Genomic DNA, 16,241 nt, shown 5'->3' with positions numbered 1-16,241 from the left:
ACGAACGCGCCGCTGACTCGCGGAAGGAGAAGTGAAATTCACACGAATAAACTTCCTTTATCTCTCTCTCTCTCTTTTATATTTTTCGTCCCGTTCGTCCTGTGCACGTCCCCGTCGTTAGCAGCTGTTTTGTTGCTGCAGCAGCACGCATTTTGATGATGACAAAATAAGCTATGTAATAACGAACATTTACACGGAATGATGGCCAATAAATCGGACCATTATCCGTCGCGGTGGCGCAGTAGCTACGGCGTCCTTCTGTTGAGCACTAGGTCGCAAGTTCGACTCCCGGTCATGGCGGCCGCATTTCGATGAAAGCTTAAACGAAGAAATGCTAGTGTGCTGTGCGATGTCAGTGCACGTTAAATAACCCCAAGTGGTCGAAATCAGCTGCTCCACTTCAGCATGTCCGCAATATTTATTCGCCACATGTCACCAAACAGAAAAGCCACAAACCAGTCAATAAACTCCGCTGTGGGAAGAATGACAACGCAGGGCCCGGAAAGGAAGGGAACGACGAAAAAGACAGAATTGTGAGCGGCAGAGGAATAGAAGGTTATTAGAAGCAGAACTGACGTGAATACTTCATCACTTATTTGTCAGAATCGGCGGATTGATGGACGTAGCATCAGCTTCCGATTCTGAAGTCTTGAAATCAGCGCCAAGTAGTAATCACACCAGATGGGAATTTTTTACACTCAAGATCAATTTTTTACATACATGGGATGAAATGCATACATACATTCCGGATCCGCATGACAGCGTTTCCTGGCGCCGACCATCTTTTACGCGCCGAGAGCATGGGCTGATAAATCAGCTCGCTCCTTAAACATATCAATGCTCCTCGTCGAAACTCAGCTAGCTGGATGTGTGCCGCTGCCTTGTCGAACTAAGGTGAAAAAAAGAACGATATACAGTGGAGCAGATAAAGAGAAATTTTACCGGAGCTGCTCTAATAATTGCATGGTTCTCGCGTGTTTGTCGCTCGTATGTCTATGTAGTGCTTCGCTCAAGCGGAAGCCATCTCTGTGAAACACAGTACGAAGTTTAAAATTTCGCTCTCAAATTTGTCCCGCGAAGCTCCACTTAGGCACTCTAGTCGAACCTGCTGACGTCTCTGCGCTCAGAAAGCATAAATTATCCTCAAGAATGCTGCAGTGTTGAAAGATCTAAACTCTAATTTGCACTGCCAACGGAGGCCCGGCAGGCGAGGGCCTCAGAAAAACTTAGCAGACGCACAACGTTCTTGGGTACTTCGAGTGCACTTTGAGTACTTCGTTAAGACCGCGAAGTTCTTAGAAACCTTGAGCGCTGTCGCCGACCTTAGCCAAATGTAAAAACAAGGCACCTGGACAGCAGGCTGGCTAGTTCCAGGCGAGGAGTAAGCTTCTGGTCGTTTTTTTTTTTCGCTGGCACGTGGTAGTACATGTGTCTTTTTTATGCCGGCTCATTGTGTGTTCAACCGTGAGCATCAAGATATCCATATCAACAGGAAAAGCAAAATGCGTGTCATCGCAAGTCTGCAACATGCGGCTTGCTCACGCATTGCTTCCAACTCAACTCGTTAAAGTGAGTGAAAGAGAGAGAGAGAGAGAATACGGCTACCAGAATAAAAAATATTCAAAAGAATGGAGACACCGAAGCAAATCACCACCACACAGTCAGGACCAGGGCTCTTCACCGGGCAACACTAATTAATCGGAAGTACTGGCACAAAGCAGCACCTTATTTTGTTGCTTAATTTGGGCTGCCCTTTACCCCCCAAAAAACTAAATTATTTTGCCCTAGGAAAGGCACATCACGCTCATAGTGGCACCTGCGTCGACCATTGCGTCCGTCGCCTCCCTCTCTTATTTACCGGAAAGGAGTGCAAACGCTTTCTTTTGTATGGGTAGTAATTAGGCATTCTTCTTCTTTTTCTTTTTTTCAGGAATCCCTGGCCCAAGGGATCGTTTTTTTGCATGAGGAAATCTAGTTTATTATTATAACTCACAAACTGAAGAAGCCTGTATTAAGATTCGCTGTTTTTATTTTTCTCCGCCAAAATAAAGCTATGGAACTTCTTTGTTTTGATGCTTTTTTCTGGTTGTTTATTGTTTTGCGTTCTGTTTGTTTTTATTCCGGAATGCTTTTTGCACTCAGTGATGTGCACATACGTTTTAAACTAGTGTTTATAAGGCTCATAGGACGCTTTTGTTCCTTCTGCAAGGCAGACAACAAAGTGTAAATAACAAAAATGCTCGCTCTCGAGAGGAAATATGATAGATGGAAAGGTCGCGCCTCCTTCTGGAGCTTTGAATGCACTGGTTTCTACTCAAATTACACACCGTTCAGGGTGTGGCCTCTGTGGAACTGTCTTTACCCCTAGCTTCCCCTTTCAAGGAAGGATGTTTAATTCTATATTCTAGTAAATTAGTGGTGTAACCGCCTTCAAACATGTACGCCTGAATTCAGGCTATAACGGATGACCAAGATTAACTGCGCCAGACCTTATAAGACAGTTAATGATCCAACGTCGCATCAACCCCCTCCCCAAGATGGTTTTCAAATTGCGCGTGTCCACAACATTACACGCAAGAAATCAACCTGCACTTTACGAAATCGAATGCTTGTCGTGCTGGCTATTGAACAGCCGCTACTTCCTTGAGAAACTTGTATTTGATTAATAACGGCTACAGGAGGCGGCTTAATAAGAACATAATGCCGCAGCGTCCTTCGTGGCGGGGAAGCCATGTAAGACGTGGTGCGTCTCTGCAGCGCTCTCATCCAGAGACGCGCCGCTGTATTGCGACGTTTACCGTCAAGTGCCATCGTTGGCTGCTGAAGCACGGTGCTAAGGAGAAGACAGGCAGGCGCGAGATGCGTCGCTTCAAAGAGCTTTGGTCAGAAAAAAGCCTTAGGCGAAAATAAACTTCAGAGAGCCACCCGTGCTGTGCTATCCGAGCCCGTTTGTACAACCTCGTGTAAATCTGTTGGCTTCGTTCAGAGCGTTAGTTAGTTAGTTGATGTGCAAACATTGTAACTGTCGTGGACTACTTTACTGCCCGTTTGCTTAGCAAGCCTGCTTTCCAGATACGCACATGTGCACCAAAAAAAGGAAAAAAAGAAAGAAAGCCAAGATGCGGCATGGTTGTTTTATTCAGCTGTTAATAACAACAACGTGTTGCGGTTTTCTCTAGTCGCTAAGCTTGAAAACATAGCGCAACGTTAGTTTTAAGTGTCCCACGTGCTGCTGGCGTTGCACGATAGAAAGAGCTACTGACAGCAGCCGTATTAGTACCTGTCCCCAACTCAGGAAGCAGACATTAACCGCTATTATCTCTATTATTTTTTTTTTTGCAGTATGTGAATTATTTTTAACATCGGTTAGTCAACTGTGAAAGCAGGGAATAGCATTGCACTCAGTGCTTACCGACGCAGCTCGACAACCTCGCGGTTTCGGTAGCACTGAATGAGGACGCTAAGCTGCTCGCTCAAGAAACGCGGCATTGCCTAGTTTTGAAATGTGCGATGACAATCATGCAAATGTGTCATATCCTACCACGGTGACGCGCTTTGTAGCTTAAGCCAATGGCAAACATAGCGAAGGAATGGGGCCTTTGTCTTCGTCGTGTTACGTTGGAACATTGGACTGGTTTATAGCAAATGACGGGTTCTCCCCCTGCCCCTTAGAGCAGTTTACGTTGTCTTCTTCGCCAAAATCATTTCAGTTTAAGCGTTCAGTTGTGTAGTGGAAATATTATCCCCTTTGGGCTGGGTTCGTCGTTAAAGTGCTTTTAGTGTTCCGAGTGTAGTGATTTAGAGTTGCGCTCATTTCCAGTTCACGGCGCAACTCTTTTGAACTCAGGAGAAGTCGTGTTGCTAGTGAAGCATATACTCGTTCACCGTAGCTTGTACGTGTGGAGTCATTTTCCATCCTTTCGTGCTGCCGTTTTGGGAGATACTTAAGCGAGACGAGTTCCATGTTGTGTAGCACGTAGAAAATGCCTATTTATTTATCAATTTCTTTTTTTCTCTCTCTCTGAAGCGTCATTTGTTCGGTGTTATAGCGTAGAGTTGCTTCACTGACGAACTCGAAACGTCATGAGGTACGCTCCCGTTTCTCCGTCCGGGGGCCCCGCTGGTGAGAGGCTCCGGACACGGCGTCCATTCCAAGATATAAGCAAACGGGCAAGCGCCTCAACGTTCAATGCTCTTGATTGCTTGCCCAAAAGGAGAACAAAAATTGGAAAGACGATCTGCACGACCCCGTCGTAGGCTATATTCCACGTACGCTTACCTTCTATCTCACTTCTCTGCAACGATGCACCACTGCTTGTGATAACGCAAGAGAGAGAGAAAAAGTTTTTGCAGCTTGAACTAATCTTGAAGCAGGTACCTCTCAGTTACCTCAAGGGTGCAAGGACAGTGCGCATTTACCCCGCGTGTCCAAGTTTACTTTGTTCGGTGCTGCATACCGCATTAGACCGTTCCGAGGCAATGTCAGGCCGCCTAGCCTGCAGCAGACGTCACGAAGAAGATGTAATAGCGCAAACGGTATGCTGGTTTTTCAAGATTATCTCAGTCTTCAAAGAACACTTTTAGACACTCTGCAATGCTGTTGTAACAACTGTTGTTTCCGTTGTGCTGTTCGAATTTTATTTAAGCTTTTAGAGGGTGTTCACATTTTCTAAACGTAATGTTATATACGTGAGAAACGACTAAGACCTTCTGTAAAGTGTGGTGCGCGTGTGTTCAATGCCAACGTTTTTGTTACTTATCAGGTCTATAACGTCTACAACTGCACTATTAACTGAAGCGGAAGTTAACTGTTGGTCGCAGTGATCTTTTGCGCGCTTCCTTCTTCGTAGTGACACCACTGTGGCGCGTTTTCTTTTTTCTATCTTTCCTTCTGTCTCGAAACACTTTGCAGCGCTTTGGTACTGTCCGCTAATGCCGACACAAACCCCTGTGCTTGTGCGTATGATATAGAAAAAAAAAACAATACCGATAGAAGTGCTCAGTCAACAATACATCTGTGTGGCTCTTTTTGGAACATGTGTCAGTGTTTATCATGATTCTTTTTTCTTTGCCGATCTAGCAGCCTCGTGACTCCTTGGCCCTACAGTGTGTATGCAGTTTGGAACCTACTTCGAATGACTGCTGTTGCGATTTGTTGTGGAGAGGGTGCCTCTCGTAGTTGCGAAAAAGCTGCCGTCTTAGCATCCACTAGTCGCAGCCTAGACGTTGGGGGTAGTTCTTTGCTGTCGCAACCCAAGACGACGAGTATTTATTTTCATTTAATTTCTTCGTCCTCAATCTGTCTCACACTTGACCCCACCCACGAGTACGGTTTTTTCACATGTTCGAAGGACTTCCCTAATCGAACACAGTGTCATGTGCACCAGCGTATAAGAGCTGTCATAACATGTTGACTAACTTTATGGCATTTCCCATATGTGTGAGTGTTGGTCTTCTGGTGTGTTCGTTGAGAAAAAAATGTCACCATTCGTTAGAAGAGGTGCAAGGAGTTGTGATTCAATAACTTTGTAAAGTAGCAACCAGTTTGTTCTTCGTGTTATGAAGTTGACCACAGTGGCACCGAGGACATACTACATCGTTAGGCCGTTACTTTTTGTGAACTTAGAGAACAAAAAAAAAAGAATATATGTGTTGTCATTGTTGAAAATTTTTCTCCGTGTTGGCTGTTAGACAGCGGTGTGTTTTACAAGTGTGGTTTTGCGCTCTCTCATCCTATCTGTCGTGTGCCGTGTTAACAGGTCTTCATTCACTGTGTGCGTAGTGAGTTCATTGTACTAGTACAAAACGTTCTGCTGAGTGAGCAACGCCCGCGTTGGGTCGTTCGTGTAGTTCGGCCTTTTATTTTACCTTATTTTTTTTCTAACCCAGATCACTGCGCCTGTGTGATGGTGCGCTCCTATTTAAAGTAACCAGCGCACCAGCGCTGCCCTAATATCTCCCCTGCCTTCTGCCACGTTCTCCGAGAAGGGTGTTCGTACGTGTCTCCGGGTTCTGAGAGGAAAATCTTTGAGCCCGAAGTATATTTTTTCCCCTTTTGTTTACCCCGACAGCGCGAAAGGTAAAAAAGCAACCAACGCAATCCAAACGTGGCAGCTCGTTACCAACAGCACAGAGCCACTGATGAAATATCGTAAAAAAAAAATAACATAATACAACCAAGGTCAAATAATTTTTATTACATCTCCTCCATCATTTTTTTATTGTTGTTGTTTCTCCCTATGATGCGCGTGGCAATAGCGTCATCCTACGGATGGGAGCCTATAGCAAAAAGAAGAACAGTGCAGAGGATTCGTATTGTCCTTCATGATGCGCTGCCATTGTACACATAATAGTCACCAGCTATAGGTATGCACGCTCTGCCCTAGTGAGCTCACGGCCCATGTGCCTCGCTCTTGGGCTCGAACCGAAGGACGTCTGCTGTTACACGCCGGAGTTGCCCTATTGCTAGGTTCTCATCCCCTAACACTCCTCGTTCTCACTGTTACGTTAGCATTTTCTTCATACTGCTGCACAAGCCGTGCTGTGGGTGTAAATGCAATATATAACGCAGCGTCTAAGATGTAAACTAGGATTGGCTATTAAGTGTCGCCAGCGTTTGTTCCCAAGCATTCATTCCCGAGGAAACTGCGCGGAAGAATTACATGCTAACAGCGTGTTACGAATGAAACCTGTTGCGACTCGCAAGTAGGACGTAATTCCAAGTCAAATTGAGCTCTATGTTATCTTCAAATATTTATATTTTACGACTAAAACTACTTTGAGCACGACTGCATATCTGATTTAGATTGTATTCCGGGCAAACAATTTTACTGCCGTAATTTCACAGCCCTGTTCCGGATTAAACAGGTTCGCGAAATAGTTTTCTTTTTTTTTTGCATATTCCCACGGGAATCTGAAGCTCCTTCTGCGTTTCTTTTGAAACTTAAAAACAAAAATGTCATAGCTAAATTTTACGCGTCTGACAGCCCAGACCGATTTCGATGAGCACATGCTTGTTTCCTCTGTATATCCTCATACATCTTCTCAGACTAAATAAATAAGAAAACACACTGCGACTGCTCAGAATGGGGAACTTTGCGTTATCCGGTATCTGCTATGCTTCTTCAGCTAGAACGTTAGAACTCGGTGTTCGACCTTGTCGTTGGCTTTTATTGTTTGGCTCCATACGCAGCCATTTGGTGCGACTGATGCTAAATTAGCGTCAATTAAAACATTAAGAACAGAAGACAGGTATAAATTTAAAACTTACCCTGCTTTTTACTAGCGTCTTGCTTGCGCTTTAATGCCTCGCGAATGAGATTTAGCGTAGCGTGTACCGCTACAGCTTACCGCTTACCGCGTGCCTCCAGTGCGCATGCGCAGATGGCCCCGCGGTGCAAGATTCAGGCCAGCTGCGGCCGCACCTAGCGCCTTGGAGCCATCCGCGTATTCGCACAGGCGGCTCGAGGTACGCGGTAAGCTGTAGCGCTAGCGGTACACTCTATGCTAGATCTCTCTATTATTATAGCACTTCCTCCCATCTTTCGCTTTTCCGCCTCTGCTATCGGTTTAGCTTACAATTCGGTTGCATCACCTCTCCCTTGTAGCGAGAAATCAGCTTGAATCAGTGTCATGGCCATCTTCATGGCCATGATTGATTTAAAAGAAAGACGATCGATAGTTGGCGCTCAAAACGATCGACATGCAACGCAGCAGCAGCCGGAGTATCTTGCTTCGGTTAATTCGAGGTGTCTCTTCGTACAGAGCCAACTCACATCACTGCTCGTGCGTTGCAGGTCGTACTGATCGCGACAGTATGTCACAAGTGAAAGGTAAGGGACGCGTTAGGAACATGTTCTGTGGCACTTGTCTGTTCTCCATTACGTTCCATTTCCTATCAGCCATTGCCAATGACGTTTAGGAGCTTGAAATATTATGGTTTTGCCTTATAAGCCGGGCAACACAGTGATATGATCCGCACGTCTATACATGATCTCACTTCGCGGATGGGAAACACAAAACTGGATGAACGGAGTGTGCGGCATATAGTGTCCGCCAAATGAGGCACTATGTGGCTATTCCAATTACCAGAGGGTGTCCGCGGGTAAACACTGATTTCTATATTGTAATCGCGCTTGTTACAGGGGCCACGATTTTTTTAAGAGATGTACAGGCAGGATATGCCGCGCGTGGTGCTGCTCACGCTCCGAGAAAACAAGACAGTTCGTCTCGCAATGACAAAAGCGCACTAGCTTTCGTTATTAGGTTTATTAAACTATCGCATTTTTTTAGGGTTCAGGCTATCTAATAATTACCGATTTAAAAGCCATTGCGGATGAGAACACCTCGATTCGAGACTTAAGAAAGCGTTGGGTCATTTCAAACCGGAAGTGCACCACGAAGAGGAAGTCGATGCAGTCGGGATCGGTTATCAATTAAGGCAACGATAAGTTCACGACTGACGTGTGCGTCATCGTTCGTCCTGGCCTCCACTAATCGTGTAATTTTCTTGCGGCCGAAAAATCTTACTGAGCTCACCACAGTATCACCAGCAAACAAGTAGCACTAAATGACCGCTTTGCTCAATGCACTACCAAGATTATAATCTCCCAGGAATAATCTCCGTGACGACAGATATCCCCCAGTTTAGCCCCAGCCAACCACGGACACCGGCGCACTGACTATATCCAAAGCGTTTGCAAGGGCACCGCTAAAGTGGACCGAGCTGTGTTTAACTAGTCCCCCTCCCCCGGCCCCGCGTCTGCTGGGTGCAATCAGCACTCCTAAGGCCATATTCTGTAAGAATACTCTTTTTGTTCATTCCTTGGCTTGTAGTTTAGTGGTCTGCTAGCAGCGCCTTCGGTGGCACCAGAGCCGACGACAAACGGCTACTAACGACACAGTGGTAAAGAAGCGGATCGGCGAAAAGGAATTGTTGCCAAACACCGCACCTGCTCTCCCGGCCAGGCGCCGTTTAAAGCCGCCTTGGACTGTACGCACATCTCTATCCCGTATTGTGAGCACGTAGAACGTTCTGCACGCTAGCACGATCCCACTCTAAGCGCGATGTGATAAAGATACCGCCTCAGACGCACGTCCACTGAACCGCTGCGCGCACTCCGCGACTCCACTGCGTTCGGCTGTATACGCGCCGAAGTGTACAGAAGTTGAAGTTGGAGGCACTTTCAACGCGCTAGCCGAGCAACGCCCTTTCGGATGCGAGGCTGGCTCCGATTCCAGGAAGACGCATTTCACATAGGCGTGTGGAGGCCGCCCGAGGGCCGGCGCCGCGGGCGCCTCTTTGTTTGTGTCTTGTTCTGTCTACGTCTGTTAGAGGTGCACGTGTCCGAGGGTGAAGAAGGCAAAGGCTGCAGCCTAGGCAGCAGTGTGACCGCATCCGAAATGCGCAGTTCTGGTCCCGCCCGCTGCTCTCGACCGAAAGCGGCCACGCGATTATTTTATTGGCAAAGCGTAGTACAGGTGTTCGTGCAAGCCTCCGCTTTTAAAATCGTTGATAAAAATGGCTGAGACTCCAAAAAAGGAAATGAAACGATTAATATAATAAGAGCGAGCCCTCTTTAAAATTTCGGCATATCCTGCGGCAACGGGTGTTGTTGATTCATAGACTTTATATTAGAGCGACTATAATACAGAATAAATAAATAAATAAAATTGCGTGCTCGACGCAAGGTTTTTTTTTTTTTTCACTTCCCAACGCTTCGACTGTTTTCTGAACACCAAAGAGGAACAATCGCAACATCTGCGAGGCGTCCCGCCATTTAGAGCAGCGTCAGCCAAAAAGGGCCAAACAGCGGGAAAATCGCCGCTCAACAAACCGAGCAAATTCGCTTCGACGTATCGTACGCTTTGCTTCATCTTATTTTTCCTCGCATTTATATCATTGGCGCTAACAAGCGGTCGGCGAGACAGGCTCGTGCGCGGCACGCTGAAACGCAAGAAAAAACACGCCGCTCGTCTTCGCCCTCGTGCCGTGCCTGCAATTATAATGTACTGTACGTCCCTGTGCCGGCACCGGCAAGTTATTCTTGTTCGTTAGTGCATCACGTTGATGCACGTGCGTTTCCGTGGAGGCAGTCCGTGTGTTCTCATCGCATGAATACTTGTACGCACTGCTCATTCCCTAGAGTATCGATTGCACCGTAGACGAATAGGCGACTACATATAGCTTGATGCAAAGGGCCCGAAGGCGAGCCATAAAGAAAACTGAAATATTAGCTCCAACCCCGTTACATGTGTACTGCGCAGAGGGTGTTTAGTCGTACACGGCGCGGGCCCCAAGCGCAGTATGTCGGTGTGTGGCCTATTTACAATTAGCACCCGCTCCCGTTCGCTGGAATTGTATTCGTAGAATCGCTAAACGCCTTATTTTGTTGTTTCTTTCGCGTCTCTCTTTTGACGACTGAGGCGTGCCGGGCGCATCATTTTTTCTTTCATTTCACACGCTCTGTCCGGCTCACCAGCTGCTGGTGAGTCCCATTGGCTGCGTAGCTGAATTTAATTTCGCGCCAGCGCACCTTTTGCTGCCGCGCGAACGAGGCGAAAGCGCATTTTTCACTCTTTCGACACTGCGGCTCGCCGTCTGTGCAGAATGGAGGCGGCTTCGCCTCATGGCGACAGACCGGTTAGAAGGCGAAGTTCAAATACTGCGCAACTCGCGCTGTCGCTTCCCCAGCGGTGAAAATTTACCGCCGAAATGCGTTGCCCGTACAGCCGAGACGGGGCGAAGAAATAAGAGCTCTCCGTTCCTTTTGTTCAGTGTCTTGCTTTAACTGCCCGCGTCGATGTTGCGTATCAGTTTTGTTTTATCGTAGACATCACGACGAAGTGTTTTCTTTTTGCCTGTGGGCATGGTTCTACGCGTGCCAAAAGCTGCTCGTGGCGCTGCTTTCTATGCGTAGCGTAAACCGCGACGTTGGAGAAATGCGGAATTTCCTTCTGCGGTTCTGTGCACACAATTAACTTGAGCACGACTCAACGGGAGCCACCTACACACGACCTTCAACGAGTAAAATTTTAAAATCACGTATTTTTGTGGACAGCGAGTGCCAGATCCGAGCTTAACAACTATAAAGCGAATAAAAGCACGCCTCTACACATTCCCAGCGGTTTGTAGTAGTAGGCGCTACAATCGATTGCGCCCATCCTGCCTCTCTAGGCGGTCAGAGCTAGACGGTCAGGCTTAGGTATCTAGCTAAAGTAGGACAGAACTTAAAAAAAGCGGCAGTTGGTAACAATGACCACGGTTCGCGGCGTCCCGTATTACTCTACTGGCCTATTACAACAGCGAACAAAATCAGCTTGTTAATGTTTGGCTCTACCAAACAAGCCAGAGTAATCAAAATTCTTGAACTCATAATTTTGTCTCGTGATTAGCTTCCTGTTTAGATAACAAGGATAGGTTTGAGAACAGTCTGTTTCCTGGCACGGAGGAGTTCTATTCAGCGGTCCTGAATGTGGGAGCAGCTTCATTGCAGATTTGAGTGGCATCCAACTATAGTGATCCTCTATTTTAAACGTGCTCTACCCTGTACGTAACTTAAAGCCGTTACCATAGAATCGATCAGTAAACGTATATCAAGCCACGCCTCCGAAGCATTTGCGGTGAATGTCGTGTTTAGTGTAGAAAAAAAATGTATGTATGCAAAGAGTACTTGTCCAAACTGTTCAGCGAAGCACACCACCTATACTATTCCCCAAGCTGCAATCACTTCGAATAGGCTAGACGCTTTTAGATCCTAACTTGTTTGACATAGCCAGACACAGTTCGTGTACAGACAAATATAGGAGTGAAAGATCAAAATAAAAGCTGCGTCCTATGCAGCTGGAGCGATGTGAGATATTGTACCAGCCTCTCGCTTGCTCCCAACCATGTTTCTCTAGATAAGTATTCATTATTTCATTGGTCGCCAAGCTGCACTTGCTTCCTTGTTACTACATTGCTAACCTCCAAAGTAATTGGGGGATAGAAAGAAGCGAATACAGACATTTTTCGAGACTCCTATAAAGTGTCGCTACGAAAGTGCCGCCATAGAGTGGGTGCAGGTGCAGCATAAACAAACCAACCCGTCCAACGCGCATTCTCGTCCCGAATTTTTTTTCCCATTTATTGCAATCTATGCTGAGTAGGGCTGTACACCATCCCACCCAGATCGTCCTATAGCGGACTGCCGGATTTCGCACCCGGCCTCGAACGTATATGTATTGTAGAATAGCGACTGCATGACGTGTCGTTGTAGCCATGTACTTCTCAGCGTCTGTTTTGTGTGCGTGTGTGTGTGTGTGCGTGAGAACACGCGTCCCAGGTGTTCGTTGTTCGGTGTAACTCTTAAAACCAGTGCTGATCTAAACACACTGTATTGCAAGCGACAATCAACGATCGTGACCCTCGTTTACCCCCGACCCCGTCGTGGAGGCAGACGACTCCGTGTCACGCACGCATTAAGCGCACACTCGTATTTTACCGTGCACACCGGTGACACTTCACCCCGCCCCCACACTCTTCTCCACCCCTGCTTCGGCAGCACTTTAATGTGTACGCTCGCACTTACTCGCTCGCAGTATAGGAGAGCTCACGGGCGCATCGACGTATATCGTGCGTTTTACAGTAGCCGCCTCCTCCGAGAGGCGCAGTCGTTAGACGCTTTCTTCTTCTGTCCGCAGTGTGTGGTTGCACGTCCTCTTTTTTTCCCGTGTGTGTTTGTGCAAGTGTATCCGTTCTCTGCAGTGGAAGTAAGATAGGAACTGGTTTGCGATGTATGTTAAATAACCTCTTGTAGCTATGCTCCATATGACTTATACTCCGTCGTTACGCATGACCTATACACCCTGATCCATGGGTTCTCCGCACCACCCGGTACGTGTATGTCGATCCCGCATCCCGAAGCAACGTGCCCGGTGCGTTGGTGTTGTCCGTGTCCTGGGCAATCAATTTCTGCCCAGCATCAAGCCACTGTGTCGATTCCTTGCTTCGACTACAGCGTTTACCTGAAAGACAGAGATACGAGAAGGCCGGTTAAGTGCGGGTAGTAGCAGTAGAGTGTACTGAGATTGCAGGGCAGGCGATACAGGGAGGCGCAATATACGCTAGCTAAGCCACAGCCATCCCTCATACGGAGCCAGAAAGCCCTCCTCGTAAGGCACCGCGTCTCTCTGGGCACAGACAAAGAAAGAAACCGTACTGCTGAGGAAGAAATGTGCGAGCTCCTGTGCATACTGCTATTTTTTCTATCTGAAACGTTTTCTTGGACATGTCCGAGATAACAGCAGCCTAAATCTGCATGCCTTCATGGGTTCGAGGTACTATGGAGATAGTTCATCTATCGACTGCATCGCTTCAACGGTGGATGCGTTTTTACCCCGAAGTGCGTGTGAAATATTTGAGCACAAATCGCTCGTCTGCCCGACGTTTTATTTTTGTTGTCTGAACTGGCGACCACGTGCATGGGAGGCGACATCTTCCTCTTTATTACGCTTCAAAAACGCACTGCAAGTACTGCGGAAAGGTTTCTCTTCAGTGATATATGACCACTGTGGCCCCGCGGGAATATGAGCTAATCTGACATGAAGTCGCGCTTCTGTTGGTTTAAAAGGGGCGAGCCCGCGAGGTACTATGCACAAATAGTAAAAACACGCACTTGGTTAAACAAGGTGCTTGATGTACTTGAGGAAAATGCGACTTTGCCCACCATATAATCCCAATCTAAATAAAAGCTAAGACCTGCTGTCAGTTACCTCAGCACTTTGTATCATTTGGGGGGCGGTAATTAGCTTGCCCGGTGTGCCCGGAGCGAAAAAGCATCGTCTTTTGCTCCATACATCGATTTCCGAGCATCTTGAGCAATCTTGAACGCCCCTGAAATGGCGTGAAAACGGCAAATGTTATAAAAAACATTCGCACAGAGAGCTCGACTGGCAGAGACCCTATCCAAACAGTAAATTAAATGGGCTTATTTTGTTCTTCGAACTGGTTTTGTAATTTTTTTGCTTCAGCTTTGTTGCATTAATTGAAACTAAGTCAGGAGTGGCGCGCATATACTGAGCAAGGAATCAAGCTTCCATTCATTTGACTTTTTCGTTCCCTGCCATTGCACGTGCGCAAATAGTACGCGCGTTCCTCAGCGCAATAAAAAAAAATTAACTACGTGCGTTTTGTTATCACATATATTTATAAAGGGTTTGTTTGTATGTCAAGTGTTTATGCGAGCTGTGAAACAGCCGTGATGATATCTGAATATAACTGAGCGTCAAATACTTATGACATTTTTTTTTTTTATCTCAGAAATTTTTACACTTCTCTAAGTTTATTTTTTTTTTCCGGCAGTGTGCACGTAGGGCGGAAAGTGGGATTCTTCCCGCTTCACTGATCTTGTTCTGAATGTACGGAAACCGTCCAGTTCCCATTCTGAGCAGTCACTTTTCACAAGCAATACAAAATGACGGGCATATTCAAGAGCAACGCAGCGCAGACAACGTCGCGTATTCCGCGAAAGACATGAAAAACGCTGGCGTGTGCCGTTTCGATACTGTTTTCGCTGCTGTGGGTTTCAGAATGCCGTCATAGCTTCAAGGTGCGTATAAGGCATGGAGCGCCAGCTCTCAACAAACGCTGTCGTGTATCCTGTAAGGGCCGATCACAGCGCGAAGGGAAACGATGCCCTCGATTTGCCGCACGGGTCGCGATGAAGAGTATGCCGCCGCACATTGCGCGAAATGTTATCCTTTTGTTGCTGTTGTTGGCGGCGCAATTAAACACCGTGTAAACAGCATGGATGTTAAAATCACTCTGCAGTTGCGTTACTGGCGGAGGCGTTCGCTATGGAAAACGAGTGATTAATCGAGTATTCAGAGTCAATGTTTGCTTAAACCACCTGGTTAAGTTGCCGCAATTGCAAGGCTGATGTTGCGGTTATGAAACGCCTGACTCAGGTTGCTTTCATTCCAGGGGCAAAACAGACGCAGAAGCGCTTCGGAAGAAAAAAGTCTTATCACATAATGAGCCCTCCGATTCCACTCCACGTCATATGCTTATTGCTTCATGAGAGGGCGTGCCGTCGCAAGCTTTTTTTTTCACACCATGTGCTTTTCGTCGTACATATAGCACGCGATGGGCGCGTCCCCTTGAGACTGGTTCCAGCCTCGCTCTTAGGTCGACAGGCAGCTGAGCTGATGATTCCGGAAGCTGATTATTCAGAACAAGGTAATTATGCAATTTACTGTATATTTAATCGACTAATTACCAGGTTATGGTTTCCTTCCTTGGTTGACGCCGCCTCTCCAGCGACGCAACTGCAAGGATGCGTAGGCAGCTTTACTAGGGACACTCAAGCCCGTTTTGGTTCGGAGCAACAAAAGGAAAGAATGACACCGTGTGCACACAGACCACATGCCGGGAAGTCGACATTTTGCCTCATGGCTACATGCCCCATTTTTAAAACCACTTTCGTATTGCGAAAACTAAAGAAAAAATCCACAAATGACGCTGGCCAACCACATACACCACGAGCAAAATTGAATGCATTGTTGAGGCTTTGTTCGTGGCTTAAATGCCAGAGCAATTTTCATCACACAAATATATTTACAGCACCGTGTTACGCGACCTGAACAAAAGGTTATCAGGTCCGCTTGACTCGTCGTTCTCAGGCAATGGTTAGGGCAAATTACCGCCCACGACTAGTGCCCAATAAAGTGGAATCGGGGCGAGACGCCGGCTTCCTGGAAATGTCTGCGACTAAAACATTGGCGGAAGCGCAAGGGGGAAAAATTTCAGAAGCGAACTTTCTTGCGTTGCGCCTTTGCCTTCTAGATTGTATGTTTCTCTCTGTACTTCGTGTAGTAGCAATAAAGGACTTGATTTGTTGAACCTGCTTGCTTCTGCTTCGTCCGTCGCTGCCCCCCGCAGGTCATCATCATCCTCATCACATCGTCATCAACCTGACTACGCCCACTACAGGGCAAAGGCCTCTCCCATGTCTCTACAATTAACCCTGTCCTTTGCCAGCTGCGGCCACCGTATCCCCGCAAAACTTTTTAATCTCATCCGCCCACCTGACTTTCTGCCGCCCCTACGCTTGCCTTCTCTTGGAATCCACACCATTAACCCATCCAGCCTTCGCATTATAAGCTCTGCCGAAGTCCATTGTTTCCTCTTGATTCCGACTAGGACGTTTGTTCCCTCACCCACTCTGCCCACTTCCGGTCTCTTAACGTTACACCTATCTTTT

The 16,241-nt window shown here is 47.0% G+C and overlaps 1 protein-coding gene across 2 annotated transcripts in view; it reads left to right on the top strand.

The window, feature by feature from the left end:
• LOC149352665 (choline O-acetyltransferase-like) overlaps nucleotides 1-15,880 on the top strand; it is a 198,617-nt gene extending 182,737 nt beyond the window's left edge. The window contains exon 16 of one of the 2 annotated variants that reach the window (XM_089581880.1): nucleotides 1,931-15,880. In XM_089581880.1, coding sequence (XP_089438006.1) covers nucleotides 1,931-1,965 — 35 coding nt within the window. In that variant the 3' untranslated portion in view covers nucleotides 1,966-15,880. The remainder of the gene's footprint in view (nucleotides 1-1,930) is intronic. The other variant, XM_089581879.1, reaches the window with a different exon arrangement.
• Nucleotides 15,881-16,241: the final 361 nt, after the last annotated feature.

Source organism: Amblyomma mixtum, chromosome 3 (assembly GCF_055824585.1).
Source record: "Amblyomma mixtum isolate Tamu chromosome 3, ASM5582458v1, whole genome shotgun sequence".
NCBI lineage: Eukaryota > Metazoa > Arthropoda > Arachnida > Ixodida > Ixodidae > Amblyomma > Amblyomma mixtum.
Note: the sequence above shows the minus strand (reverse complement) of the source record. Positions and strands in the feature narration are given on the sequence as shown.